The 27,917-nt window shown below is 36.5% G+C and overlaps 1 protein-coding gene and 1 long non-coding RNA gene across 2 annotated transcripts; one reads left to right on the top strand and one right to left on the bottom strand.

Moving 5' to 3' along the window:
* The first annotated feature begins 112 nt into the window (after positions 1–112).
* Positions 113–2,158, top strand: LOC141401796 (uncharacterized). Its single transcript, XR_012412441.1, has 2 exons — positions 113–1,303; positions 1,388–2,158. It is a non-coding gene; the product is annotated as an uncharacterized lncRNA (long non-coding RNA).
* Positions 1,599–27,917, bottom strand: LOC141401792 (uncharacterized). The gene is made up of 7 exons (XM_073982289.1): positions 27,549–27,917; positions 27,154–27,496; positions 2,514–3,055; positions 2,247–2,457; positions 2,028–2,180; positions 1,783–1,959; positions 1,599–1,727 (listed from the first exon to the last, which is right to left on the bottom strand). Exons 1-7 carry the CDS (start codon positions 27,773–27,775, stop codon positions 1,686–1,688), a joined length of 1,695 nt encoding a protein of 564 aa, XP_073838390.1. The 5' UTR covers positions 27,776–27,917; the 3' UTR covers positions 1,599–1,685.

Below are 27,917 nucleotides of genomic sequence, written 5' to 3'. Positions count from 1 at the left end.
ACAAATTTTCCTAAATTGAATACGAAAATTATTTTTGTTTCAGTTTTGCTATTATTTCTCAACACAATTTTTTATTCTTACTTTGTTCAGAAATCTTCACATTTATTAACTAATTTATCTGTTTTTTGCATAAACGAAAGCAAGATTCAATTTGCACATTACTTTTCTTGCATTTACTTTCCTTTTGCTTGTTTACGATTGGTAATGTAGCAACGAGAAATGTCTCGCAGAAAATTGATCGATAACTCGATAATTTTACTCGATACCGAATGTTATCATACCAACTATGGGTACTCTGTTCGAAAAAACTCGATATCGACTCACATAATTAGGCCCCTGATAAATTAGTTGCAATAATACCGTTAGTTTTTTTGATTTTTTTGCAGTTTTCTCCCATTTTTAATCAATATTGTCACAACTGGTCATTCTGTGAGGTCGTTTGCATACTTAACTTAAAAAAGTAAGTTATTTTAAGAATGTAAAACAAGCACAAAGAAATTGGCATCGATAAAAGGAAAATTCTAGGTAAATTATGGAAAAAGCTATCGAAATATTGGCGAATATTCGGGTATGTGATGAAAACCGAATCGACTCGATTTGCAGAATCGAAATGGTATATAATCGGAGCGCCGTTTATGATATATATAGTTTTGCTTCGCAAAAGACCCTTATTTGAATAATATTTTTAAAATCCATTTTCAATTTCATTAAAATATTCACCAAAATTAGAGTTATACGATTTCGATTTATGGCAAAACGAGTCGAATCGTTTTCCATCACATACCCGATTGTAGGTAGAACATATTTATGAAAGAAACACTGATCTCATTTACTATTTAGTAAAGTTTTAGCATCATTTTTGAAAAGTAGTAAGGTGAACGCAGACTTTCTGGGCTATGTGTATAACTACATAAAGCAAATCAAAATAACTTTATAAAATAGTCTTAAGTTTCAGACTTTGTTACCAGTTGTAGCTGATGGCCATTGCAGCCAATGCTATTTCTTTTTTATTAACATTGTATTAACTATAATGTTAATATTATAACCAAAATAAAATTTTAGCCGAGTCGATTGGAAAACGTGGCCAAGAACCTCGAAACAGGTAAAATCTGGAGTCATCTTTATATGGCCGCTACTCCGAAACATAGACCTAGATGTTTCCTATTTACAAAGTCTCAAAATGCTACAAGTTTGCGATATTAGTTGGAAAATATGGGTAAAACGTAAAAAAATTATCGGGGTATACCCTTATATGGGACCTATACCAAGAAGTGGACCGACATGCAAATTGAACACAATGAATGTAAGGCGAAAACGGGCATTTCCAAACAATGCAAATTTAAACTAAATATTAATTCTTACTTAAACACATTTCAAATATTCATAGAACAAGAATCCAGCCCCAGGTTGCAGAATTCTTGAATCTGGATACAGAGGAACCTGATAACTGAAATAATACACGAACGAACACATTTGCGTTGCTACAACAACAACAATATGTCTGGGCACCGCAATATTGAGAGAAATCAGTGTTCTGGACCTGCATGTAAGGCGGTATCATTGGAACGAAAATCTTCAGCGAAAAAAAACAAAACAAATATATTCACATATTAATGTATTTTATATCAATTTTCCGTTTTAGTTTTTCGCATTTAATATAATACAGAATAAAAAGAATCAAGTGGTTAATCTGTGCATATCTCAGAGTGTCTGTCCCACGCAGATATCTGTAAAGATATTCATTAGTTATTAGTTATAACACATAAATTTTCTTTTATATACCTGACATTTTTTACTGCAGTACCACTGGTTACCACAGCCTGCACATACGAAGCGTGACTCATGGATTTTGCATTCTTGACAATATGGATATTGCATGTTTTTAGGCGAATTCTTTGTTCTTTTGTCGTGCTCCTTCATATTTGTATTTCCGTCCAAATATGTATTAAAATTATTGCGCTGCATGTAGTAATATTTATATAAGTTTTTTGTTTTATGTTTGAACAACATTATATTTATATAATTACCAAATTGTGAGAAAAAGCGATTTCAGGATTTATCAGTTCTTTTCCTACACCTCCTGTTTTTGCAAATGATGTTTCTAATAAAGATTCTCGATCAATATAATTTGACGAGTTATAATCTTTCATGAAATTAATATATTGCTGGTTTTGCTTATCCTAAATAAAATAAATTACATTCATATGGACCTATGTATGGTATGTTTGATATTATTTCATACAAACCTGAATCAAAACATCTGAGTTTTTCTCTCTAAAGTCTGTTATTATGCTTTTGACATCTTTGAATTCTCCCTGGCGGCCTCTATTTAGAATATTTCTGCATTGTAAATTTTGAAACGCTCCAACATTTGGTTTTACATTTACTTCCCCGTTGGCATTAGGATTCATATCTGCTGTTTCTATATCAGGCAACATATTACGTGATACAAGTAACCTATAGACAAACAGGAATTAATTTCTATCAATTAGATAACAAAATTTTAAGGTTACCTGTGAAGTCTGCTTGTGTTGTTTTTTTCCCGTTCTAAGTCTTCAGGCTTCATATTTGCTCGTTTTTCAATTATCTGCTGTATTGAAGAATTTGTTGCGCTGGATGTTGTAGTATTTTCTGATAAATATGATTCCAACTCCTTCAGTTCTAATAATGCATTTTGACTTCGAGATTTAGTCAAACTTTCGCTCATCTCTACAGCGGTTTTCTTTCTGGACAAACGGGAATATAACTCTTCTTTTACAATTTTTAAATGTAATATTCTATTCCACTCCATTTCCTTAGTTTGTAAAATTTCGTTCAATGTCTGAATTTCTTGGAATATGCTTTTCATCTTATTTTCAATAGATATTATACTGTTATTGGTTATGTGATCAATGTGGGCTTTTGCAATTTCATTAAATGTAGGAAACATCTCATTAATATGTTTATACAATTCCGAACCGTCTGGCTTATATCTTTTCTCGTGACACTGATGTTCTTCTTTGCTTTCGTTGCCAAGTGGACTTGAAGGTCTTGCTCTCTTTTCAGGAAAATCGGTCTACGAGTATAATATACATAAAAATTATTAAAATTTGAACATTATTGAATTGCGATCATGGAGAAACGGTGATTTTATAAAATTAGCTTAAGTTTAGCTGTGATTTTATTTTTAATATTTCTTGTATTAATTATATTTTGTCGAGTCCAGTTTTTTAATACCATAAGAAATAAATAACAATGGGGAAATAAATAGAAATTTCATATCAAAATATTGAGGTTCGGTAATAAATTAATTTCAATTTCAGTTTATTGCGTATAATACACTCCACGTCAGTAGAATAGAACACCTAAATTTCTGTTAATGTTAGCTTATTTATCCCGAAGCGAATGAATCTTTTTAATCTTGCAGGGATTTAATGCCTATGATGTTCCGTATCAAACACAGAAAAATTATGTTTCTAGCTTCTCGCGAAATGATTTTCTGATCATTTTTCCGATAGTACTATGAAAAATATGCATTTATTTTCGGTCATCAGGATAGAACAGTCATTTTATTTTCGCGAATTGTGGAGATATTAACGCCGAATTTTCTTTCAGCAGATAAAGCGGGGCTTTCTAATCATTTTTCACGCCGAAATAACAGCGTAAACGGGTTTAAATTGACAGATAATTGAAACATCTCGAAATATCAATAAGAGTCGCGCAGTTATGTCATATTTCTTCACAATAAGATAGAATATGACACAGACAACCTCGACGGATACATTCGAGTGCTGCGGATGCTGATAACATGGAACATTTTCAAAATAAGTAAGAAAAACGTCAAAATTTCTTATAAAAGCCTTGATGTTTTGTTCAATAAAATGATTTTTTCGCCAACAAGTCTGCCGTTTAAAGGTTTGGAAATATGCTCCACATTTAGAGGAAGATAATCTGATATGAAAACAACCGCTAATTTAATACACTGAGCGTAATTTTAGTACTTTTTAAAAACAACTTACGCAACCTAAAACCTCAATTTCCATGACTGGGCTTTTACATATGCGAGTTCATTAAAAAACGACTAATTCGTAAAATCCGGTATGGAGAGCATAACCTGGTCCATTATTATTGGAACATAACACTATTGAGAACAGTCGCGGACGCCGAAATAAGAACACATATAAAATACAAAGTTCAAAGGGTGAGTTCAATTTGAAAAATGTGCTAAAATTTCCCTCAGTGTATTGAAATAGCGGATGTTTAAATATCAGATTATCTTCCTCTAAATCTGGAGCACATGTCCAAACCTTTAAACGGCAGACTTGTTCGCGGAAAAATCATTTCATTGAAGAAAAAATCAAGGTTTTTATAAGAAATTTTGACGTTTTTTATAATTATTTTGAAAATGTTCCATCTTATCAGCATCCGAAGCACTCTATTGTATCCGTCGAGGTTGTCTGTGTCATATTATATTCTATTGTGAAGAAATATGACATAACTGCGCGACTCTTATTGATATTTCGAGATGTTTCAATTATCTGTCAATTTAAACCCGTTTATGCTGTTATTTCGGCGTCCGCGGAATTATTTATATGGTTTTATTGGTGAAAAATGATTAGAAAGCCCCGCTTTATCGACTGAAAGAAAATTCGGCGTTAATATCTCCACAATTCACGAAAATAAAATGACTGTTCTATCCTGATGACCGAAAGAAATGGAACGATATACACGAACAGCCATATGTTACTGGCTTATGCCGACGACATTGACATCATGGGTCGATCGGTAAAGGAAGTAACTGACACCTTTACAAAAGTCGAAAGAGAATCTGGTAAAGTTGGTCTGGCAGTAAACGGCGAAAAAACCAAGTTGATGGTATCGACGCGTAATCTGTCCACAAACCCCATACCATCTGTGAATGTTGGTACCTACAATTTTGAGGTAGTAAAGGACTTCGTCTACCTCGGCACCGCCATAAACACAACAAATAACATCAGTTGTGAAATACGAAGAAGAATAGTGTTGGCTAACATATGCTACTTTGGGCTGAGTAAGCAGTTTAGGAATAAAGCCACCTCTCGTCAAACAAAAGTAACACTTTACAATACACTGATACTACCCGTGCTAATGTATGGTTCCGAAGCATGGGTACTTGCTCAAGCAGATATGGCAGTGCTTTGTGTGTTCGAGAGAAAAATTCTTCGAAAGATCTACGGGCCAATCTGTGTTGACGGCGAATATCGGCGTCTTATGAACAACGAGCTGTATCAACTATACAATGACATCAATGTAGTTGAACGAATCGAGATACAACGATTGCGATGGCTAGGCCATGTCATAAGATGGCTAGGCCGCATGGAGGTTCTGGAAGGCCAAAGCTTCGTTGGAGCGAACAAGTGAAACGAGATATCACAAAGCTACATATCCCAGATTGGGAAAATACAGCAGCAAACAGAGAGGATTGGAGATTTTTTCTTAGTTCGGCTACTACTTTTAAACGAATAATAATAATGTTGTGCTTTTATTGTTGTTAAATAAAAGACAATATTTAATAATACTAAAGGTTTAAATGATTTATTGGATGATGAGCGTTCACAGCTACTAACTTAGAAAATATGATGAAATTACAAGACTACTGAGAGTGATTACTGAGAATGAAGTGGCGGTTGATTAAGAGTGTTGCCATATTGACAGTGTTGTAAGACGTGATGCCACTCCACTAGTGTTGCAATATGCGATGCCATATTGTTATTGTGGGATGTGTCCCTAACATCTCCCTCCTTAAGATGAAATGGGTGATCTTGAAATAGTTTCAACAGGTTGTCTGCGACATGTGATCCTTTTGGGAGACCAATGTGGTGAACCTGTTGGAGTTGCAAAGTGTTCTTGTTGTTGTGTTGGTAGATCAATTTCGAATTCTTCAAGTAGGAAGTCCAATGGCAATTTTGAAGGTTCTTCGCTGCTTGGAGAATCTGCGTCTCTGTGTCTTAGTTGATCGGTATGAGCGCGTACGAGAATTTTTCTACCTCCAACGTCAATTAGAGCGTTGTAAATTACTTTACCTTTGCGTTCGATGATTTCGCCTGTAGTCCAATAACTTTGGTTTCCTTTGAAGTTTCTTGCATAAACTAAGTCTCCGTTAGTCGATGGTCAGACTAGCACGATTTCAACATGGCGACGTCAAGTTTATAGGCGAGGGGTATGAAGTAGTGAAACCCATGTACATGGTTTTCTGTGTTTGTTATGTTGCCTCTTCTTGTTTTTCGTTGCAAGATTATTTCTTCCATTTTCTTTCATTTTTATTTTCTCAAGCAAACGTTAACAACAAAACAAACATAAAAAGATTTAATAAAAACATTTAATTAATGAAATAGTGAAAATTTGACTATTAATATTAATTTAATTATTAATGTTAATTATTTTATGTTGTTTTTTTTGGTTTATTTATGTCTTTTTTTTGTTTTTATTGGTGTGAGAAACACAACAAACGCGAATGGTAAAATAAAGAGGACACGCAAAAATCTTAAATTTCACGTTAACGTGTGTGGACACAAACGAAACTTGAAAAGAAACTTTACCGAAATTGGTTTCAAGAAACCTTGCTAGTCTGACCATCGACTTATTGAACTCTCTGTTTTTGGTACCGTGTTTGGTGTTGTACTGCTGTTCCATTTTGTGATTGATGTTGCGCTCAGTTGGTTGTGGTTTTGTTAAGGCGTCGAAAACTGTCCTCATTTTTCTTCCGATGAAGGATTCTGCTGGAGTCTTACCTTCTGGTGAATTTGGATTTGGTGTAGATCTGTAGACTTCCAGGAATGTCTGAAGAGCTTCCGTAGGCGTTTCCTCCCCTTCGAGTTTTTTTAATGCACGTTTAAGTGTATCAACGAAACGTTCTGCTTGTCCGTTTGAACTTGGATGGAAACGTACAGTTCTGGTGTGTTTGATGGCTTTTTTGCTGCACCACTTTTCGAACTGTTCTGAACAGAATTGTGATCCGTTGTCTGAGACTAATTGTTCTGGATTTCCGAAAAGAGCACAATATTCGTTCAGCATTTTTAATGTTGCATGTGTGGTTGTAGTTGACGTCTCGTAAATAACTGGGTATTTCGAGTATGAATCGATGATAAGGAGATAATATTTACCTTTTACTGGACCTGCATAGTCTATATCTACCATTTGTAGATCGGTGTCTTTTGCTGTTGCATCCACGATCATTTTGAATGAGACTGGAAGAACTGATATAGCTTCGTTTACCTCGTTACGTATGTCTTCTTCGAATGATATTGAAGCCACAATAAAGTCGTCTGGTGGTTTTTCGTGATTGTTGACTAATCTTGATAAAACGTCTGCGTGACCAAAGTCCTTTGTGTTTGTGTATTTGATTTCGAAGTCGTAAGCGAGTAAAATGAGAGCCCATCGTTGTAAACGATTCGCTGTGTATACTGGAATACCTTTCTTTGATCCGAATATTGCCAGTAATGGTTTGTGATCGGTGTGCAAAGTGAATTTGCGTCCGAATAACATTTTGTGAAACCGCTGAACTGCAAATATAAGGGCTAAGCCTTCTTTTTCAATTTGGCTATAGTTCTTTTCAGCTGGTGTGAGGGATCTTGATACATGATGTATTGCTTTCATACTGTTGTCTGGAAACATATGATATATAACTGCTCCTATTCCGTGTGATGATGCATCTGCTGCTACGTGTATGGGCAGGTTTGGGTTATAATGTGTTAAAAGTAAATCCGATGTCAAAATGTTTTTGAAATCGTCTAAGGATTTTTGACACTGTGACGTCCACTCGAACTTGGTGTCCTTCTTTAGTAGATCGTCAAGAGGTTTTCGTAAAGATCTCATGTTGTTGACAAATTTCCCGTAATGATTAATAGAGCCTAGTAATGATCTTACCTCTGAAACGTTTTCTGGAATTTTCAGATTTTGAATGACTGCAATTTTGTTTGGATCTGGTTTGATTCCATCTTTATTTATAATTTGCCCTAGATATTTGATTTGTTTTTGAAAAAATTGGCATTTTTCAAATTTTAGTTTGAAACCATGATCTTGAATCCTTTGAAGAAGTTTATTTAGGTTGGATTTATGTTCTGAAATAGAGGCACTTGCTAGCATAATATCGTCTATATATGCGTTTGCTCCGTCTATGCCTGCGCATAGTTCATCCATAATCCTTTGGAATGCTCCAGGAGCTGATTTTATACCTGGGGTTAAACGGTTGAATTTATACAATCCTTTGTGTGTATTGATGGTGAGTAATTCTTTACTTTCGTCCTCGACCTCGACTTGTAGGTATGCGTCTGACAAATCTAAGTGACTAAAAATTACACGGTTATGACAATCTGAAAGGATTTCTTCCAGTGTGGGTAATGGATATTGATTCGGTTCTACCATTGAGTTGAGACCTGTTGAATAGTCTGCACATATTCGTATTTTCCCATTACGTTTGCTGACCACTATTGGTGCTGCATATCTTGATGAATTTACCGGTGTTATGATGCCTGAATTTTCCAATCTTTGAAGTTCTGCTTCAATTTCGGTTCTTGCGGCGAAAGGGACTGGTCGTTTAGGAACGAATACTTCTTTCGCGTTTGGCAGTAATTGTATGTTGACTTTTGTTTTGCACAGACCTGGGGTGCTGTTGTCAAATACGGATTGATATTTGCTTTTTAATTGTGCAATGTCGTTATCGAATTTTATTTGATGGCACCATGAAGTTATTGGTTTTTGCCATAAATTGAATGCCTGAATCCAGTCGATTCCCATGATGTTGAGTTTATCTATATCTGATATATAGCATTTCAGTGTTTTTGTTGTGTCGTCGATTGTGACGTCACATTCAAATTCTGCTAGAAGCTTGATTGAGTTTGCATTTGCGTCGCTAGCGCTGTCTTCTGTTATGTAGGCTTCTGGCTTACCTATGGCTTTCCATATGTTGACTGATATTATTGATATGTCTGATGCAGTATCAATTTGAAGTTTGACTGGATTGTCGTTGATCTTGACTGTTGTGTATTTTCTGAGATCACGGAAATTAATGTTGTTCGTTTTGTGAACTGCCTTTGTGTTGAATGCTTTCTTCGCTTTGTTGAAGTTTTTGAATTTGTTTTGATTGTTGTCTGACGATGACTTCAAATTCTTACCAGATTTGGCGATGTTGCAGAAGTTGTCTTTGTGACCCACTTGGTGACATGTTGCGCACTTGTGTTTCTGAAAAGGGCAAAATTTTACGTAGTGGAGGTCTCCGCAATACCAGCAAGGTGATTTGGGTATTTTGTGTTTCTTGGAACTTTCTGTGTGTTTGTTGAGTGAACATCCCAGTCAGCATTTTTTGAAAATTTTAATCAAATTCGAGTCTTTTTTGATCCGACTGCACGATTAAAAAGCTAGAATATGAGCTCATTTTCTGATCATAAATGACTCCTTTGTCGGTAGGAAAACATAACCTCAGGCGACTCTTCTAAACAAATCACAAATGAGTCTTTTTCGAGTCGTATTTCAATCATTTATTGGTGTTTTGTTGATTAATTTCGGACCCTTTTTCGAGTCTTTTTAGAGTCATGTTTATAATCATTTATGAGTCTTTTTGTTAGACGAAATAAATTAAAAAAATTTTCTTTTTATTCTTCTTTGTTTCTTTCCTTTGTTTTATAGTCTTTTCAGCTTTGTTATGTCTTTTAATTATCCTTTATGTTGCTTGGTGGTTAGTATACTGCTTCTTCATTTCACTTGGCAAAACCTGTTGTGTTGTGTTTGTCTGTACCTTTAATATTATACGTTACATTTATATCAAAATTTTGTAGAAAGTGTATATGAGAATTTTATTTTTTTATTTACAACCAAATAAAAATAAAACAAAGCAATCAGTTTTTAATCACCTAACTGTTCAAAATATGATCAGAGTATACATAATTATAATCACTTTTCAAACACCTGTATGACCCTTTTTTGATTAAGCATTTTTCAATCTTCCAGATGATCAAAATGTGACAATAAATAACAAAAAATTGTCACATTTTAAACACCTCAATGATTTATTTGTGATTGCTACACATTTGTTGTTGTATTTTAAATTGAACTCTTTTTAATCATTACAGGGAGTCACTTTCGAGTCCCTTTCTGATCACACAAGCGACTTAATCAATTTTTGATCACCAAAAGGACTCTAAAAAGACTCCTCAATGTGATTTTTGAAAAAACAGTCTTCTAAATGCTATCTGGGATACTGTTTTTGGTTGATGTTCAATGAGACTGTTGTCTGCTTTGAGGTCGAGAATACGTTGTGTTTCGTCCACTAGGTCATCTAGTGTAGTGTTTTCATCATCCAGTACCTTTAGTAAGCGTATTCTTATGTCGTTATCTTTTGCTGACTTGAGTCCTAGCACGAAAATAAGACACTTGAATTGATCGATTTTCAGATCTTGCATTTTGAAAAGTTCGCATTGTAGGTTTACTCTGCTTGCGTATTCTCTGAAGTCTTCGTTGTCACTAACTGTAGGCATTTGTACCTTTGTGAAACCTGTGTTTCTGTCTTACCGAAGAGTTTCTTAAGTTTCTCGACTGTTTGCTTAAGAGTCATGTCTTCTGGTTTTGTTGGTAACACGTAGTTGGCAAATCTCTCGTGTACTTGGTTTGACATTTTTCTCCATAAGAGAGCCACTTTGTCATGGTCTTCGAGTGAGCTTGCTTCTCTTTCGAGACCGCTCTCTGGCTCGTACTCGAATGCTGTCATTGATTGTGCCAGTGATTCCATTAGTGCTGCTTTGGACGAATTCGATGTTTGTGGAGATTGTGATGAACTTGATGCTCCTTGCGTTTGAAGAAGTTCAGCCATTTGTTGAAGTAATTGCGTTTGTTGCAACATAGCTTGTTGTTGCTCTGCTAACAATTTCACAATTGTTTCTTGAGACATTTTGGCAAACTGTTGTGTGTGCAATTATTGATTAATTTTCCACTATCCTCGTCGCCACTTTTGTTGTGCTTTTATTGTTGTTAAATAAAAGACAATATTTAATAATACTAAAGGTTTAAATGATTTATTGGATGATGAGCGTTCACAGCTACTAACTTAGAAAATATGATGAAATTACAAGACTACTGAGAGTGATTACTGAGAATGAAGTGGCGGTTGATTAAGAGTGTTGCCATATTGACAGTGTTGTAAGACGTGATGCCACTCCACTAGTGTTGCAATATGCGATGCCATATTGTTATTGTGGGATGTGTCCATAACAAATAAAAGTACTGAAAACGCTGTAAAAATGCACCATGTAGGCAGAAAATTTGGATTTGCAGACTTTGATCTCCAATAAATAAAATTTTTGCATAAAAATTCCCAATTCCTGAGAAAGTTAGATTTCAAAAGAAGCTCTATATTAATACTAGAACCTCTAGACATTAGAAAAAAATAATTTGAGGTCATATTTTGTTTTTCCACTCGGTTCATAACGCATATCCACAAAAAATGCCCATGTGATTTTAAATTAAAATCATTTTCCTTCCCCAATCATTATGGCAGAGCATTCTTTGGTCATATAAATGTATATTTTATTTTATTTATTTATTTTTCAAAAACTTGCCACCAGGCGGATATGCCCATTTTATTTGGTTGCAAGCAAGCTACATTGAATATTAAACTACATATATAAACAAAAAATGAATACAAACATATATCAATTATACAGTAAATGATGTTAAAATTGAATTAAGAATATAAAATTGAACTTAATAAATTAAAAATAAAACTTAAACTAAAATCCCAATTAGGAAGTCTTCAATAAGAATGCTACACCGCAGAAATAAACGGATTTGGAGAAAATTCATCTCCAAAAAGTTGGGTATCAAAATTACCTTATCCACCCTTTACTTGTTTTTCATCGTTAATGCTGTGGACTGTAATTACTATTTTTACATATTGAATGATCTTTCATAACAATATGATGGTAAACCGATTGAAGTGTTATGTATTCATTGGGTGCAAACTTTTAATTATCTATATATATAAAAATGGTGTAAAAAATGTATAGTAATTCATAGAATGAGAACGGCTAGGCCGATTTCTGTAAAATTTTTTGTCAGTTATTCGTATTTTCGAGGAGAAGGTCTTTACGGAAGAAAATTTTGGAAAATCTCTCTGGAAAAGTCGGAAAATGGGAAAAATCGAAAATTGAATTTTTGTATGAAATTTTATTCCTTAATAGCGAGACGAAGTTCGCCGGGTCCGCTAGTTTCCTTTAAAAATTTTTTGTAGGATTAAAGAGTCTCATGAAAAATTAGAAATCCGCAAATTATTATGAAGTAATAAGAGAAACCCATCAAAATGGAGTTTAGTGATAAATCTCTGGAATGCCCCTATAACCTTGAAATATCAATCTGTACATTTACAAATGTACAAATGTGTATGAAATATATTGTTTTTACTGTAATTGTTGAGAACTAAAAAAACCAATAGAAGAATTTTATCGAAATATTTCAATTTCAATTTATTTTCAATTTTAATGCCCAGTGTTCCGACCTTGTATACTACATTTTATGTTAAAATAACAAATTTTATGACTTACTACTCCAAAGCAAACAAAATACTGTACATAATTAAGATTAAAATGACTTTTAACACCTCCTTACAGAAACATTTTTAATAGAAAACATTTTTAAATGATTTAAACAGAATACTTTTGTAAACAACTGATCCAATAAAAAATAACAAAAACATCACTTTTTCAAACTTGTCAAAACAATTATGCCCATGACTGTATCCTCACTCTTCACGCGCACGGAAAACGCACTAAAGCAGGTAATCTGTTGATACGGGTTGTTGTTGTTGTTGTTGTAACAGTGTTTTTGTTATGTTTATTTGTTCGTTCCTCTGTTCAATCTGGCTCTGGGTCTATCTCCAGTTCCAGAAAAATGGCTGCTTCGATGGGATGTAGCCACAGATCCACTGGAGTTAAATGGGTAGGTTTGGCGGGGCAGTTAAAAAGGTGTTGTGTGTCGTGCGGGCCCATGCCGCATACAGGGCAGATGTTTTGCACGGCGCGATCGATTTCCGCCCAATAGGAATTTGGGCGACTGCAATATCCCGAGCGTAGTTGAGCCAAAACTACTCTAGTTTGTCGTGGCAGCTGACGCTCCTCAGCTGCGATAGATGGAGGATGTACTCCGAGTACTTTATTCACACTATAATTGCTTAAGGCCTTGGCAACTGCGTCCGTGTGCATGCTATTCAATCCTGCTTGATATGCTTGTTGATCTAGGGGTTCTCTCCTGTATCGTTGGACCTCTCCCTCTAGAGCATGGATATCCTTCCTGATCTCCCTGAATGGGGCGGGCCTACCCACAAGATGGTGATTGGGATGGCTCACACGATAACATCCAAGCAGGTACTGCAACGAAAGCATCTCATTGTGTTGCTTTACAGGAAGAATTTTTGCCTCCTCATGTAGATGGTCCACTGAAGATTTGAGGAGGCACCCTGTCGCTGTTCTCAGGGCGACATTCTGGCAAGTTTGAATCTTTTTCCAGTTCGAATCACACAATCTCGGGGACCAGACTGGAGCCGCATAGCTTACCACAGACCGACCTATCGCGTTATATGTGGTCAACAAGGTTTCTTTATCTGCACCCCAAGTGCTGCCGGCCAGGGACTTGAGGACCCTGTTCCTACTTTTCAACTTGTCGCAGATAGCTGTGGCGTGTGCGCACGACGTGAATGTAGTGTCGAATGTGACCCCTAAAATTTTAGGGCAGTTTGTGGTCGGAATTCTGCTACCGTCGACCACGACATTCAACTCACGTCCAAACTGCGCTGTCCATGTGGTGAACAGAGTGGCTGTAGATTTTGTGGGGGAAATCTGCATATTCCTCGAATGGAAAAAGGTGGTAAGATCAGTTAAATAGTTGTTCAGTCTCTCACAGATATCATCAGGATAGGTACCCGACGCCAAGATCGTGCAATCATTCGCATACGTCACGATCTCAATGCCGTCTGGAGGGGGTGGAATACAGGAGAGGTAGAGGTTAAACAGTTCCGGAGATATCACCCCACCTTGGGGAACTCCCTGTTTCACGCTACGGGGTTTGGACTTCTTATTCCTGAATTCCACGTACGACTGGCGTCCACACATATAGTTGACTATCCAAAGTTTCAAGCTTGGCCGGAGGGTTGTCTGCTCAATGTCCTCAAACAGCGTGGAGTGCCTGACTGTATCAAAGGCTTTTGATAAGTCAAGAGCCACCATCACTGTTCTATCGCACGGCCGTCTCTGGTTGAGTCCTTTACAGATATATGTGGTAATGGCGTGCAGCGCTGTTGTCGTGCTGTGCTGCTTACGGAATCCATGTTGATGATCGGCAACTTGATAGCTGTTTCTGATACTGGGGAGGATCAAGGCATCAAGTGTCTTTGCTACGGGCGACAAAAGCGAAATCGGTCTGTACGATTCACTTTTGCTGGCATCCTTGCCTGGCTTCCGTAGTGGGACCACCCTGCCCATTTTCCAGACTTCGGGAACAACAAGGGTGGCTAGCGACAAGTTGAAGACTTTGGTGAGATACTCGACTCCCGGCTCATCCAGCTGCTTCAACATTACCATGGAGATTCCATCAGGGCCCAACGCTTTGGATGATTTAGCGTTTCTGATGGCATTGGCAACGTCATCCATTGTAAATTGTGGTGGTTCATCCTCGGCAGGAAGAGATCTGATACGACGTAATACTCTTCTCTTCGCCCTGTCACTCTCGGGATGCTCGACAAACTGTCGATTGAAATTACTTGCGCACCTCTTCGGGTCAGTCAACGTAACGTCGCCAAACGTGACTGAGGTCCTATCTTCCCTTCTTCCAGGGTTCGAGCGTGACTTAACCGTTGCCCACAATTCACCTATACCGGCTCCAACGTTGCAGCTCTTCAGATGATTTAACCATTTGTTCCGCTTATGCTCGCCGACCAGCCTGTTAACTTCCAGTGTCAGCTCCCTGACTCTGGGGTCATTGGGGTTGATACGACGAAGCTCATCACGCTCGTTCGCTATTCCCGTCGCCTCTGCTGGGAAATTTGGTCGTACTTCGGGTATTCGACCAGCAGGGATATGGCGAGCGGCTGCAGCAGTGATGATGTCCCGGAACGTCCTTTCCGCTACCCGAACATCAGAAGGATTGGGCAATTCTCTGAAGCGGTGATTGGTGAACTCTCTGAAACTCGGCCAATCAGCTTTTTTATGATTGACGAACGTGCGGCGTTCAGAGGTGATGAAGTCGGGTGGTCTGCTAATGGAGACAATTATGGGGAGATGGTCTGATCCAAGGGAAATAACGGGTTGCCATGTAACGTCATTTGTCAGACCAGGTGACACGATGGTTATGTCAGGCGAACTGTGACACTCTCCTCTAATTCTGGTAGGGGCGTCCTCATTGACCGTGCAAAACGTAGAACTATCAATCTGCTCAGCCAGCGCTGTACCTCTGTGGTCGTTTCCGAGGGCCGAATGCCACATCTCATGATGTGCATTAAAATCCCCCAGGACCAGACGATTATGACCTTGCAAGAGCGGGCTAATGTCAGGCCTATAATCAGGGATACAGCTATTTCTCGGCGGGATATATACATTCAGCAACTCTATCTCGGCAGCTCCACACCTGACTGCTACCCCCATACATTCCATGTATGGGTCATTAGAGACAGGCTCAAGCGAGATAGGTCTGTATTGGACAGACTGGTGCAGTAGGAAAGCCAATCCCCCACCTCCACTTCTGGTGCGATCTTTCCTCAGAACATTGTAACCATCACAATGCTCTAAGCTGTGGTTGTTGTTCAGCTTGGTTTCCTGCACCGCCGCGACCTTGATGTTCTTCCGACTCATAAAAACTACTATCTCCTCGATCTTACCTCGGAGTCCATTGCAATTCAATTGCAAAAAGGCTGCATTTTCGGGGATTGGGACAACAACGGCTGGTGTTAAAGGCTGCGTGTGAGTTTGTTGTCGAGGGGACTGCGGGGGAGTTTCGTTATCAGACGACGAGGGAGTCTCGTAATCCGACGACGACTCACTGGGAACTGTGTTCACACAGCATGCAGCAACATAGTCCCTGTCGTAGTCCCTCACGTGGACGAGTCCAGAGCAACCCCTTAGATGCACCCACTCCTGACATCTATTGCATCTCACCGAAGGTTGGATGTGGGTGAAGATGCGAATGTGACAAACTGAGCACAGATATATTGGTCCTGGGTTTTCCTCCGTCCCGGCTCGGACCAATAGAATTCGGAGCAGGCATTCCGGGATATGCTGCTCCCAACACAGAAAAACGAAACAAATACGAACATACGAACATGTACACCTGCTGCCGTGGGATTGGTTGATACGGGTTGACAGTCCTAGTTATTGACACGACCTAATTATTATTTAATGGGGGTTATTCTGTATGAAAATTTCCCGTGAGTTGTGTCTATTCGCTTTTCCAACTAAGGGAGAAAGTAAGAGAGAACGTGAGAATTTTCGTTTAGAATAACCCCAAATATATATTACCCAGCAAACACAATGACGGACGTCCGAACTCGGTCCGGTTAGCCTGACGAACTTTTTTCTCTCTCTCTCTCTCTCTGAAGGGATTTATTTCGAATTTTGGCGAATATGGATGGATGGAAATGGATTTTAAAAATATTATTCAAATAAGGAGCCATTTCTAAATTTCTAGAATTCTACAGAAATAAAAGACGTCCTTAGAAATATTAAACTGGCCAAAACGGATGTTTTAATTCATTCGATGTCATATCCTTATTTACAAATATACCTGTACACACCGCAATTAAAATCGAAATGCGAAAATGGGACCAAGTCAAAAACCATACCAAAATCCCAAGAAAACTCTTCCTTCAACTGTTAGAATTCTGACTCAAGGACAACTACTTTGTATTTGATGATAAAATATATAACCAAATTTTGGGGATGTCAATGGGAAATCCTTTCGCCCACCATCGCAGATATACAGCCCAATTATGAATATGAACTCCCCGTAAGTTTTCTCACTTTTTCCTTTAAGTTAAAACGGCAGAAAGACAAAACTCACGTGGAGTTTACATTTATTATCACCCTGATAGTTTTAGACCACTTAGCCATATCTGAGCCACAACATAAGGACATAAATATCAAATACATTACCAAATATGTAGATGATATTTTTGCAGTAATCAACAAGGACGATGTGGGAACAATTCTTAATACTTTAAACAAATATAATAAATTTCAGTTTACGTTAAGAAAAATTCAGATTACGTCCATACCATAATATTTAGACGTTAAACTGCTTCGAACCAATGATACTATCACTTTTGACTAGTATAGCAAAGATACAGCATCTGGCAGAATAATAATTATCATGCAACACAACCAAAGTCGCCAATCGTCAATACTGCCAAAATTTAATGTACAGAATTCTTAACATCAGTGACAAATAATTTCACAACAAAAATACCACAATAATAACAAACACTTTGAAAAACAACACCTTTCCGAGCAATATTATACAAAGTAAAATCAGTAGAGAAGAAAACAACTTAACAATATCTGTCACATTTAACATGAAATCAAAACATTTTTACGGTGTAAATTACATCCCAGGCCTTTTGACAGCCAACAATTGCGAAAAATCATAAACAACAACAAACATGAGGTTCGCCTATAAACCAAATACAACACTAAACACAATTGGTCTGTTGCAGTACTGCAAGAATATACTACTTTTTACTATTTTCTTTGAATACTCTTGTACCAGACATTGAAAATATGATATGAAAAATGTTTACCATTTAGGAGAGAGAGGAGGTGAAGGAGCTCCCTTTCTCCCTTCTTACCCATAAACTCAAAACATTTTCATGAAAATTTTCATAGTGTGGCACAAGAGTATCATAAAGGAAAAAATTGTTATCATAGTAAAAAATAGTAGCTTCTTGCATGTTCTGGAACATTTACAAATACTAAAGCCCCAATTGAAAAGCAATAACAAAACAACTACAAAAGAAAGAATAACGACCACTGCAACCAAATTTACATTGGAACAACAAAAATAATTTTAAGTATTAGAATGGGAGAACACAAATTACATATTGAGAAACAATAGGAAACGACAACACTCTCAAAAAATGCTCTGAGCAAAGACCATACACCTGACTTTGACAATGTCATAATATTGGATAAAGAACGAAAAGAGAAAAACAACAGATCGAATGAGCAATGAACATAAAAAAGACAATGACAACATAAGTGTAAGCATTACCATACCCTGCTAGCATTTGGAAGTGAGTTTCTCACTTCCTCGCCTAGGAAGTCACTACGGAGACACGCCAAGGAAGATCGTTGGTGAATTACACAAACAATTTCCATAGCCTTTATCGTTTTATCGCGTATGCCGACACTTCGGAGTGACTTCTGAGTGACTTCCAAGGCGATTGTTTACATTTATTTAATGATTCAACACATTTGAACAAATATGTATATAACATTTTGCTATCTGATGATTATATGAGACGGTGGTGCAGTGGTAAGCATACTCGCTTTGCACTCTGAAGGTCCGGGTTCGCTTCCCAAGTCAGGCTACAAAACATCATATTTTTAAAATGACAAAATTAATGTAGGTGGAATTTCCAAAGAATAATTTTTCTAAAAGAGCGTACTTTAGAAAAAAAAATTAAAAAATAAAAATATACATTTTTTTTAATTCCAAGAAGTATCGCGGAAATGATCTTCTAGAAGTGTCGATGGAGTGACTTCCAAGACGACACGCCGGCGTGGTTCATTTCTTCACAACGGAGGTCACTTCATGGTGACTTCCGCGACTATCGCCGCGACTGTTTTCATCGCACTGGGCGACACGCCTAAGTCACTTCCGCGATAGTTTTTGCATGCAGGGTACTGTAATATCGCTGTGATACTAGTTTTTATTCTTGTTAATTGTCTCATATGTATAATACAAATCAATGTAACAAGATTTAAACATATATACACACGCATGTGTATTCGTTGATGCGCCAACGCAGACTGATATTTTTTCATTGTTAATGATAAAGTTTGAAAGCTGAAATTAAGCTTTCCAAAGTTCTTTCGTGAAATATGAAAGCTCTTTTCACGTTAAATACAGAACATCAATTGCTTTCACAGGTGAAGTGCATGTGTGATGTGAAATGGATACACGGCGAATTCTAGAACATGCCCCATAATCGTAAGTCATTAATTTGTGTACTTTCTTTGTTTTTGAAAAAATGGAATTTGTATTATTTTATTCATTTAAGTAGACGAAATCCCCTGATGATGCCGCCAAATAAGTGACGAAACGGTTGGATAGAAAAGCAATAAACTCCTTGTTTTATTCGGGCATGTTCTGGCATTCACCTCTGCACCTCACGTGTATCGAACACACCTAAAGCTGTTCTGCAACACATTTTACACCTAGTTGGGGTGTATTCCTCACACTGAAATTTTGATGGCGAGAGCTGAGTGAATCCTTATTTTTTAAAGAAAATAATTGAAAATTTCTACAAATAACTGCATAGAACTAAAATTTAATTTGTTTTCTATGAACATTTAAAAAATATTTAATTTTCTTAACAAAATATGATTTAAAAATGTATTTGTTCTTGAAGTACTAAATTCAACATGTACGAGCTCTTGTAAGAGTTCGTTTCTTTGTTTACGTCTGCTTCGTAAACAATCAAAAGAACAAAGCGTACATACCCACACACGCATGTGTATTCGTTGATGCGCCAACACATACTGATATTTTTCTCATTGTTATTGATAAAGTTTGAAAGCTCTAATAAAGCTTTCCAAAGTGCTTTCGTGAAATATGAAAGCTCTTTTCACGTGAAATACAGAACAGCAATTGCTTTCACAGGTGAAGTGCATATGTGATGTGAAATGGATGCACGGTGAATTTCAGAACATGCCCGATTAGCTTAAATTTACCAAAGGTCAATTAGCAAAACACAACCAACAATAATAAACAACTTTTGACAAAAAATATAATAGATTTTACATTATTGTGACATTTGACAACAAAGATAACAATCTGGTGGGCTTAGTGTCGGACTGTGTAGTCTGTGATATATACATTAGGGCTATAACAAAAAAAAAAAAAAAAAATACCACGACTGTACCATGTGCGGAATATTGCCCTGATAACGAAAACACGTGTTTTAGTTCGATTCCGTGAAAAAAAGTTTCCGCATCGAATAAGATTTATAATTGCCTTTATAAAGAAAAATTTTGATTTAAGTTTTTTGAACAAATATTTACTTATATATTACTAGGGTGGTTTTAAAAAATCGATGTCGGATTTTTTGGGTGGCACCTCCCTAAAGTGTTTAGTTATGTTTTAAGATTGCCAAAGTTTGAGGACTATCGGATTAGGTTAACACGTGCCACTGTGGCCTCAAAGTTTCCTAAGGCCAAAAGCGAATTTTCACGAATTCGCTCTGTGGCTAAAAAACGAATTCTACAAAAACTTATAAAAATCGTATAAAATTTTGATATTGCTCTAATAGCATATCTGGCCAATTTTAGGTAATTTGGGCCCTATATAGCTAATATTAAAATCCGAACCGATTTTCACAATTTTTTGTAGAATTAATTTTTTAGCCATAGCAATGAACTGGTAAAAATTACGAATTATTTACATTATAATTTTCTTTCTCTTTTCCGTCGAAATTTTGTGCAATAATGAAGATATTCCATTGCAACCAATTTCTGCTTTATAGTTTACCTATTGGCGAACATTTTTAGATCATTATATTAAATCACAACGACTGCCAATTGTGGCAAAAAATAAAGTTAAAGTAAATATTACAACACTTGAAACACGTAAAAGCAGGTCGCGCCTTTTAACATTCGGAACGCCAAAAAATAACACCATGCAACACTGGAAATGCAAACAACTTCTAGTATGCATTTTTTGAAAGTACGTATTTAGACTACAAAAACCCTAGTAGGGTTTTGTCCTGTCAGACCCAGTTCGGATTTTATGGTCTCATCTAAACCGGGCTAAATATACACTTTTTTGCATTTATCAGGCCTTTATCTCAGAAACGAATAGGAATTTGTGCTTGCTGTCTTTAACAATATTGTAGCCCTAAACTAGTAGAACTTATCTCTTGAAGAAACCACATAAAAAAACTCCATCTAGGGCATGAAAATCTATAAAATTTTACATAATTGCTGAAATTCTGGTCAGTATCGGCTAAACTATTGGCAGTTGAACCAAGTAACCGTTTGCAAAAATCTTCCAACTAAAGTTCTCAACAATTCTTTAGAACATTCTGAAACTCTAAAATGCTTACTTCATGTTGTTTCTGCATCATATCTTTTACAACACGTATTTTAAACACAGTTCACACCAACAGTTTGACATTTTTATTAAATCGTCGTTGAAAAATGTGCTGAAAACAATGGCATAGAGGCATTTTACAACAATGACATGTTCTGAAGAGTTGTATATTACATTCCAGGGAATATTTTTCCAAAAGAAAATATTCAGAAAAAAATTAACGGTTTTGGAGATAAGGTGCGAAATGTATAAAAATTGTGGCATTTTTGCATATACTTTGAAATTTGAGGCAATAAATGTAGTTTTTTTGAGTGCATTATTTCTCCAAATTTTTCATTCTTGTCCTTATCTACAAATTTGCTTCGAATTTCTTTAAAAACTCAATATTTAACCATGTTTAGATGGGGCCATAAAATCCGAGCTGTATCTGACACAACAAAACCCAACTAGGGTTTCTGGTCGTTTGGGTCTGTACTTTCAAAAAATCCTCAGTTCGAATTGTTTGCACAAGATCACCTTAAAAATGTTGCACAGTGTAATTTAACGTCGGTTACCTCGGCAATTGAATGACAGTTGTTGTTTTTTTTTAGAAAAATGTACGCACAAAAATGTTGACTTTGAATGCAGATTGCGGCTATCCTATGAAGACAACACACTCGACTTAAACATCAAAAAATGCGAAATCGCAATTTCTAAAATCACATAATAAGCTTTTAGACAATTCTAGTTGTTTGTCCGACTTAGAGCAAAAATTCAAAAACCATCTTTCTTCAAGATGTCAGCATCTTTTGACTCTATAATGTCTGAAGTGTATTCTTCAACTTTCTCTTTGAGCAATAAGCTGTTCATTGCGTTCTCCCTCTCAATAAATAAATTGTTCTTGTAGTGGTAAATTAGTTTGTGTGTGGCTTGTTTTTTAATGTTGCGTCTGCCACAAAAGGCAATATGGGCGGCATTACCTCATTTACCTAACTGCGTCTTCCGGCGGCATTTGCCCTTATTGTCACAAGTGGCAACATGGGCGGCATTACCTTTAGTCATTTACCTAACTGCGTCTTCCGGCGGCATTTGCCCTTATTGCCACAAGTGGCAACATGGACGGCATTGCCTTTAGTCATTTGCCTAACTGCGTCTTCCGGCGAAGAATCAGAATTTTGTCGTGAAATACATTTACTTGATATGGCCTACGCTTTGCAGGAACAAAGTGAGTTGTTATTTCTCGATCAACGTTAGGTGCTATTTCGTGATGAACCGTCCATTGATGAAGCTGAGGAGAATCATTGGGCCGCCTTAGAAGATGTGATGATGCCATTATTGATGCCACCATAAAGGGTAATATTTCCCAATTCATTAATCACTCCTGCGATCCCAATGCCGAGACCCAGAAGTGGACGGTAAATGGAGAGCTGAGAATTGGTTTCTTTAGTCGCAAGTCCATAATGCCGGGTGAGGAGATAACCTTTGATTATCAATATCAGCGTTAAGGCCGGGAGGCCGAGCGCTGTTATTGTGAATCGGCCATTTGTCGTGGTTGGATTGGTCAAGAACCCAACTCAGACGAGGGTGAACAAATCGATGAGTTATGAGGAGGAGGACGAAGCCAACGTTAGCACCCGAAGTCTGCTGGAAGACGATGAAGAGGAAGACAGTGACGCCAGTGATGTGTACAATCCCGAGGAGGTGCAAAAGAAACTGGAAATGGCAGAAGCGGAATTGGCCCCCATACCACTAGAAAACAAGAGCGTCGAAGAGAAATCATTGGAAATTCTGGCTAACAAGGAGGAAAGCAAGGATCCCGAAACAGTGGCAACACCCAAAACCGAGGAAGAGGACTCCAAGAGTAAATTTAAAAAATTGCTTTCCAAAATGGCTGAAAAGGTGGCTGCCAAGAATAAGCAATACAAACGGGAACAAAAGCTGCAGAAACGTAAAAAGCGTAGCAAAGAATCTTTTACCACTGAAATATCAGCCAACAAACAACGGTCTCTGGAAGATCCTGATATAGAAGATGAGGTACAATTCTTGAGTAGATGTGGCCTCAAGACCCAAGCTGACACCCTCAGATTATCACGTCTTATGGTAAGAGCGAAACTGATGTAAACCAGGTTACATCTCTTGGATATCTTAAGGAAAGGTGAATTGCCATGCCGCCGTCTGTTTCTGTATCTGTAGTGCGATTCTCTAACTCATTTTTGAGTTACCGAACATTCCCTTCATCTTGCACAAATGATGGCCGTAAAATTCCAATGTAACTTCTCCATCAACCTCCTTGGTGTTTGGGATCATGTTGGTAGTGGCGGCCCCCATTTCTCTCCTACCCCACCCTTCCATTAGCGCCATTTTCTTTAAACTTGTAAAAAACTTCATGAAATCGTTTTATTCATTTACACAACAAGCATGAAGAATCAATCGCGTCTGTTAACAATTTGCTTTAACAAATTTCTGGCTATTGTTTCTGCGTCTCCTATTTAGTTATATCAAAATGTTCGATAGTATCGATATAAAAAAACTATTCATCGATATTGGTGTAAAAAATCAAGTATCGATAATATCGATATTTCCATCGATGGTTTGCCAGCTCTACTAGAGCTGGCAAACTATCGATATCAGCCCCATTCGATTTTTTCGATATTTCCGCTTCAAACTATCGATAAAATCGATACTATCGTGGATTTATCACCCTATTAATTTTATTTTATTTATTTATTATTCATACATTGTAATGCCAATAAGTCAAATTGTCCGGATTCAATGCATTTCTCTGAGAAACAACAAATGTGTGTCTATACAAAGACTTCGGAATGTATTGATGTTTCGAGCATTTGTGAATTCCGTGATGAAAAAGATTGTGGCTACTATTATGAATGTTCAAAGGGTGTACAGTCGCGTAAAGCTTGCAGCAAGAAATTCTATGAGGTTCAAGCCCAAAGGTGTGTTGAAAAATCCGAGGTGGTTTGTAATGCCCATCCCATTCCAGATGGTATCTGTTCAAACAATAAAAAAACCCTATAAGTCGGATCAGGCAACGTGTCGTGGTTATTTCTATTGTCGTGATTTGGGCATCGTTGATGATTTAGAACCATAACTGCATAACTGTACCATAACCTCATATCCTGTAGTGCGATTCTCTAACTCATTTTTTGAGTTACCGACAAAAATTGGTAACATTAAAAAGCAAAAATTATGAATGAAAAGTTCAAATAAAATTTAACAACACTCTGGCTATCGGTAGTACTTTACGAATACTTTTTATTGGTTGCTAACTTACCGAATAATATAGTTAATTACCGAAATTATAAGCATATTAATTTTACCGACATTTGTCGGTAACTCAAAAAATGAGTTAGAGAAACGCACTACTGTTCAGTTAGTTGGGTATTGTTGTTACATTGTATAGATAACATGAGTCTTTTAGAAAAAGTTTAGAACTTTGTTCGTTTATGGCAACAAATTATGTAAAACACTCCCGTTTTTTGTGTAAATCTCTTGCCATTGGTCCTCGAAACAATATTCCGTCAATATATACATAGGATTTTGCGAATTATGGCAAATGCGGACTAACATAAGAATTATCTACTACTTGTGGGTGGCAATAAAAGAATTGCAAAAATTGGTTCCCCAATTATTAGTAAATCTTGATCCTTCGTCGGAGTATCTTTTTCGAACCTTTTTTCTTAAAATGAAACCAAAAATTGTACAAGGGTTGATATCAGTATTTTGGCCGGGGTATTTATTAGTTTAGTCTTGTTATATTACGTCAGAAATTCACACAAATAAGATTAATATGTCCCCAGCAAAATGTTCGATGCCAAAGATGCTATTCAAGGTGGGTGCAAGTGAATTGGAATGCCGTTTTTTTTTTAGCATCTTCACTCATTCTTTTTACAAGAGCGTGACCCCCAAAAGATGCAATTCATTTTCAGATCCTAAGCATGCCATCTTCAATAACGCGGTGGATTGGCATCTTCACCAACTCTTTGGCATAACATCTTTAACATCTTTAACAACCCTTTGGCATGGCATCTTAACCAATACTAGAATAGCATTTTCATTAACTCTTTGGCATGTCATTTTCACCAAGCCTTTGACATGTCATTTTCACCAACCCTTTGACATGTCATTTTCATAAACCCTTTGTCATGACATTTGGAAATGCTGTATTGAAATATACACCCAGTTTATGTATTTCGAAACGAAAATGTGTGCGCATGAAACACACCCAAACTTTAGTTTTGGAAATATTATTGCCTTTGCTTTTCCTTCAAAACAAATTTGAAAAACACACTCAAATTTGGTAGTTTTTCTTGCGCATTCATTTTCTTATCGACATATATGAACAGGCCCATAATTCCTTATTAGTTCAAAGGAATTCATGAAATAACTATAATTTAATTATCATCAAAAAGTTTACATCCAAAATTGCAGTTTTTTGTTGTAACAGTATTTTACATGGTTGTTGTTGTAACAGTGTTTATTATTATGTTTGTATGTTCGTTCCTCTGTTCAATCTGGCTCTAGGGTTCTCTAGAGCAGGCAAGGAAACTTTTATAATACCAAAGAGTGCAGTCCGACTCTATTTTTTGCTAAATGATTGGGACTTAGCTTTAAACGTATTTAGATAAGTAAAAGAAAATATACATGTGTATAAATAAAAACACAAAATGCATCTCTATTGGATCGGTGGAATGGGTTCAAAAGCTGATGAAAAGACCGGATCTATCACGACTTCCTTTGAATTGGTTCAAGTGCTGATGAAAAGATCGGATCTTTCACGACTTCATTTGAACCAATGCAAAAGATAACATGAAATCACGTAATTTCTATGTCAGTGAACTTGATTTTGCATACTTTTTAGCTTGGCAAAGAATATAGTACCCGAATATTCGGTATTCCAGCTTCTCCAGTAGGTGATTTGGGACTTATTATGATAGTAGAGGATAATATCTATCCATTTACTAAAAATTAAGTCATTCCAATACTTTTGAGGGAGGAAATAGAGCTCTGTTGTATGTCGTTTCTATTTTTCCCCATACTTTCCAGAGGCATTTTGATGTTTTCAAAGCCAAAATCGGACTGTTTTGCATTGGTCCTTTATCCGACAATACATATTGAATCAAATATTCATTCTTTGCACACTTGTCTGCGGCCGATTCGTCATTGTTTATTGTAAATATGGTCTCAAGCGTTTTTTACCCTTCATGACAGCTTTTTTATCACTTTATTAATTCAATACTGTTAGTCCTATTTTAGCTGCAAAAGTCATAAAAATGCATTATGACTACAAAAATTTGCAAAAATGATTTGTTTTATAGTACTGCTTTTCCCTTTGCAATGCATTTATTTTCACCTAAAAGTAGTAGGTATTTCTTATTTTAGTCCGTATTTGTTATAAATTGCAAATACATTTTGTTTGACGGATTATTTCGAGGGCAAATGTCAAGAGATTTGTTTACATCATTTGTTGCCATAAACGAACAATTAATATGACAATTTTGGCATAAATTGAATACTCTACCAGCTGGCGGAAAAATCTGAAGTATTTACCACAGGTAGATCTTTACGTCCTGATCAAAAATATAAAGTTTGTTGGGGGGGAAGTCCATAAGTTCCGAAAATTCCCTTGTTAAAGTAGGAAAAAAAATTAAATTAGAAAAAAATGTTGTTTTCGTGCCCTAAATTGGCTCCTGTCCATAGGAGAAAGTCTTAAATTCCCGGCCGAAGGCCGGCTACTTAGAAAAAACTTACAATTTGAAATTTTTTTCAGATTTTTTCCGTCAGCTGGTAGAATATTCAATTTGTTCCAAATTTTTACAATTTTCGTCTTTGCAATAAGATTTGTTGTCTAAAAATATTTACCTGGGAAGATTGATTCAATACCCGCTTTTTATTTAAAACTTCATTTGTTGTATCTGTGTTGCCGGTGGTTTTTCCAGTTTCTTTTCCATTCAGCACCTTTTCCGACAATGCTGCTGGGGCATATATTGTCTTTGCTTGCTCATCTATCAGATTTTTCCCGATATCCACACAATTTTCATTATCACTATCTTCGTCATAAATTTCAATATTATCCGCTTCTTCGTCCCTTACATTTAAACTTATTTCACATTTTGTCTCTCCCAGCTTATTACTTTGATTTATTTCCGAAGCATTTCTAGCAATGTGACGTTTATATCTTTCCCGATGTTTTTTGCTGTTTAACCTAAATCGAAATATAGTATTAAAAGTGACAATTTTCGTTTTAATCCACATACCATTTTATAGACTTGTTCTTATAAATTACTGATATTTTATTCCTCCTTATTAATGAACTCAGTTGTTTCTGTTTTTGGTCAAATCCCCATGGCTTTTCGTTAACTTGAGAGTGGGAATTAATTACTTTCGATTGGGCTCTAATAGCATCATTCATAAGAGCATCATCGTCACTGTATTCATATTCATCGCTGCTAATAATTTCCTCCTTTTCATTATATAAATCCATGTTTCGAAGATTTCCGAACAATTATGGCTTTTGTTCACGAATATCTCAACAAACACAACTTCCAAATTGCAAATTTTCAGCCGCAAAACTAATGTTTTGATAAAACAACATGTAGATACAAGCATCTACAGGGATCTATAAA

This window comes from Musca autumnalis, unplaced genomic scaffold, assembly GCF_047663935.1.
Source record: "Musca autumnalis isolate F117 unplaced genomic scaffold, ASM4766393v1 scaffold_4, whole genome shotgun sequence".
NCBI lineage: Eukaryota > Metazoa > Arthropoda > Insecta > Diptera > Muscidae > Musca > Musca autumnalis.
This window is presented reverse-complemented; position numbering and strand designations above follow the sequence as displayed.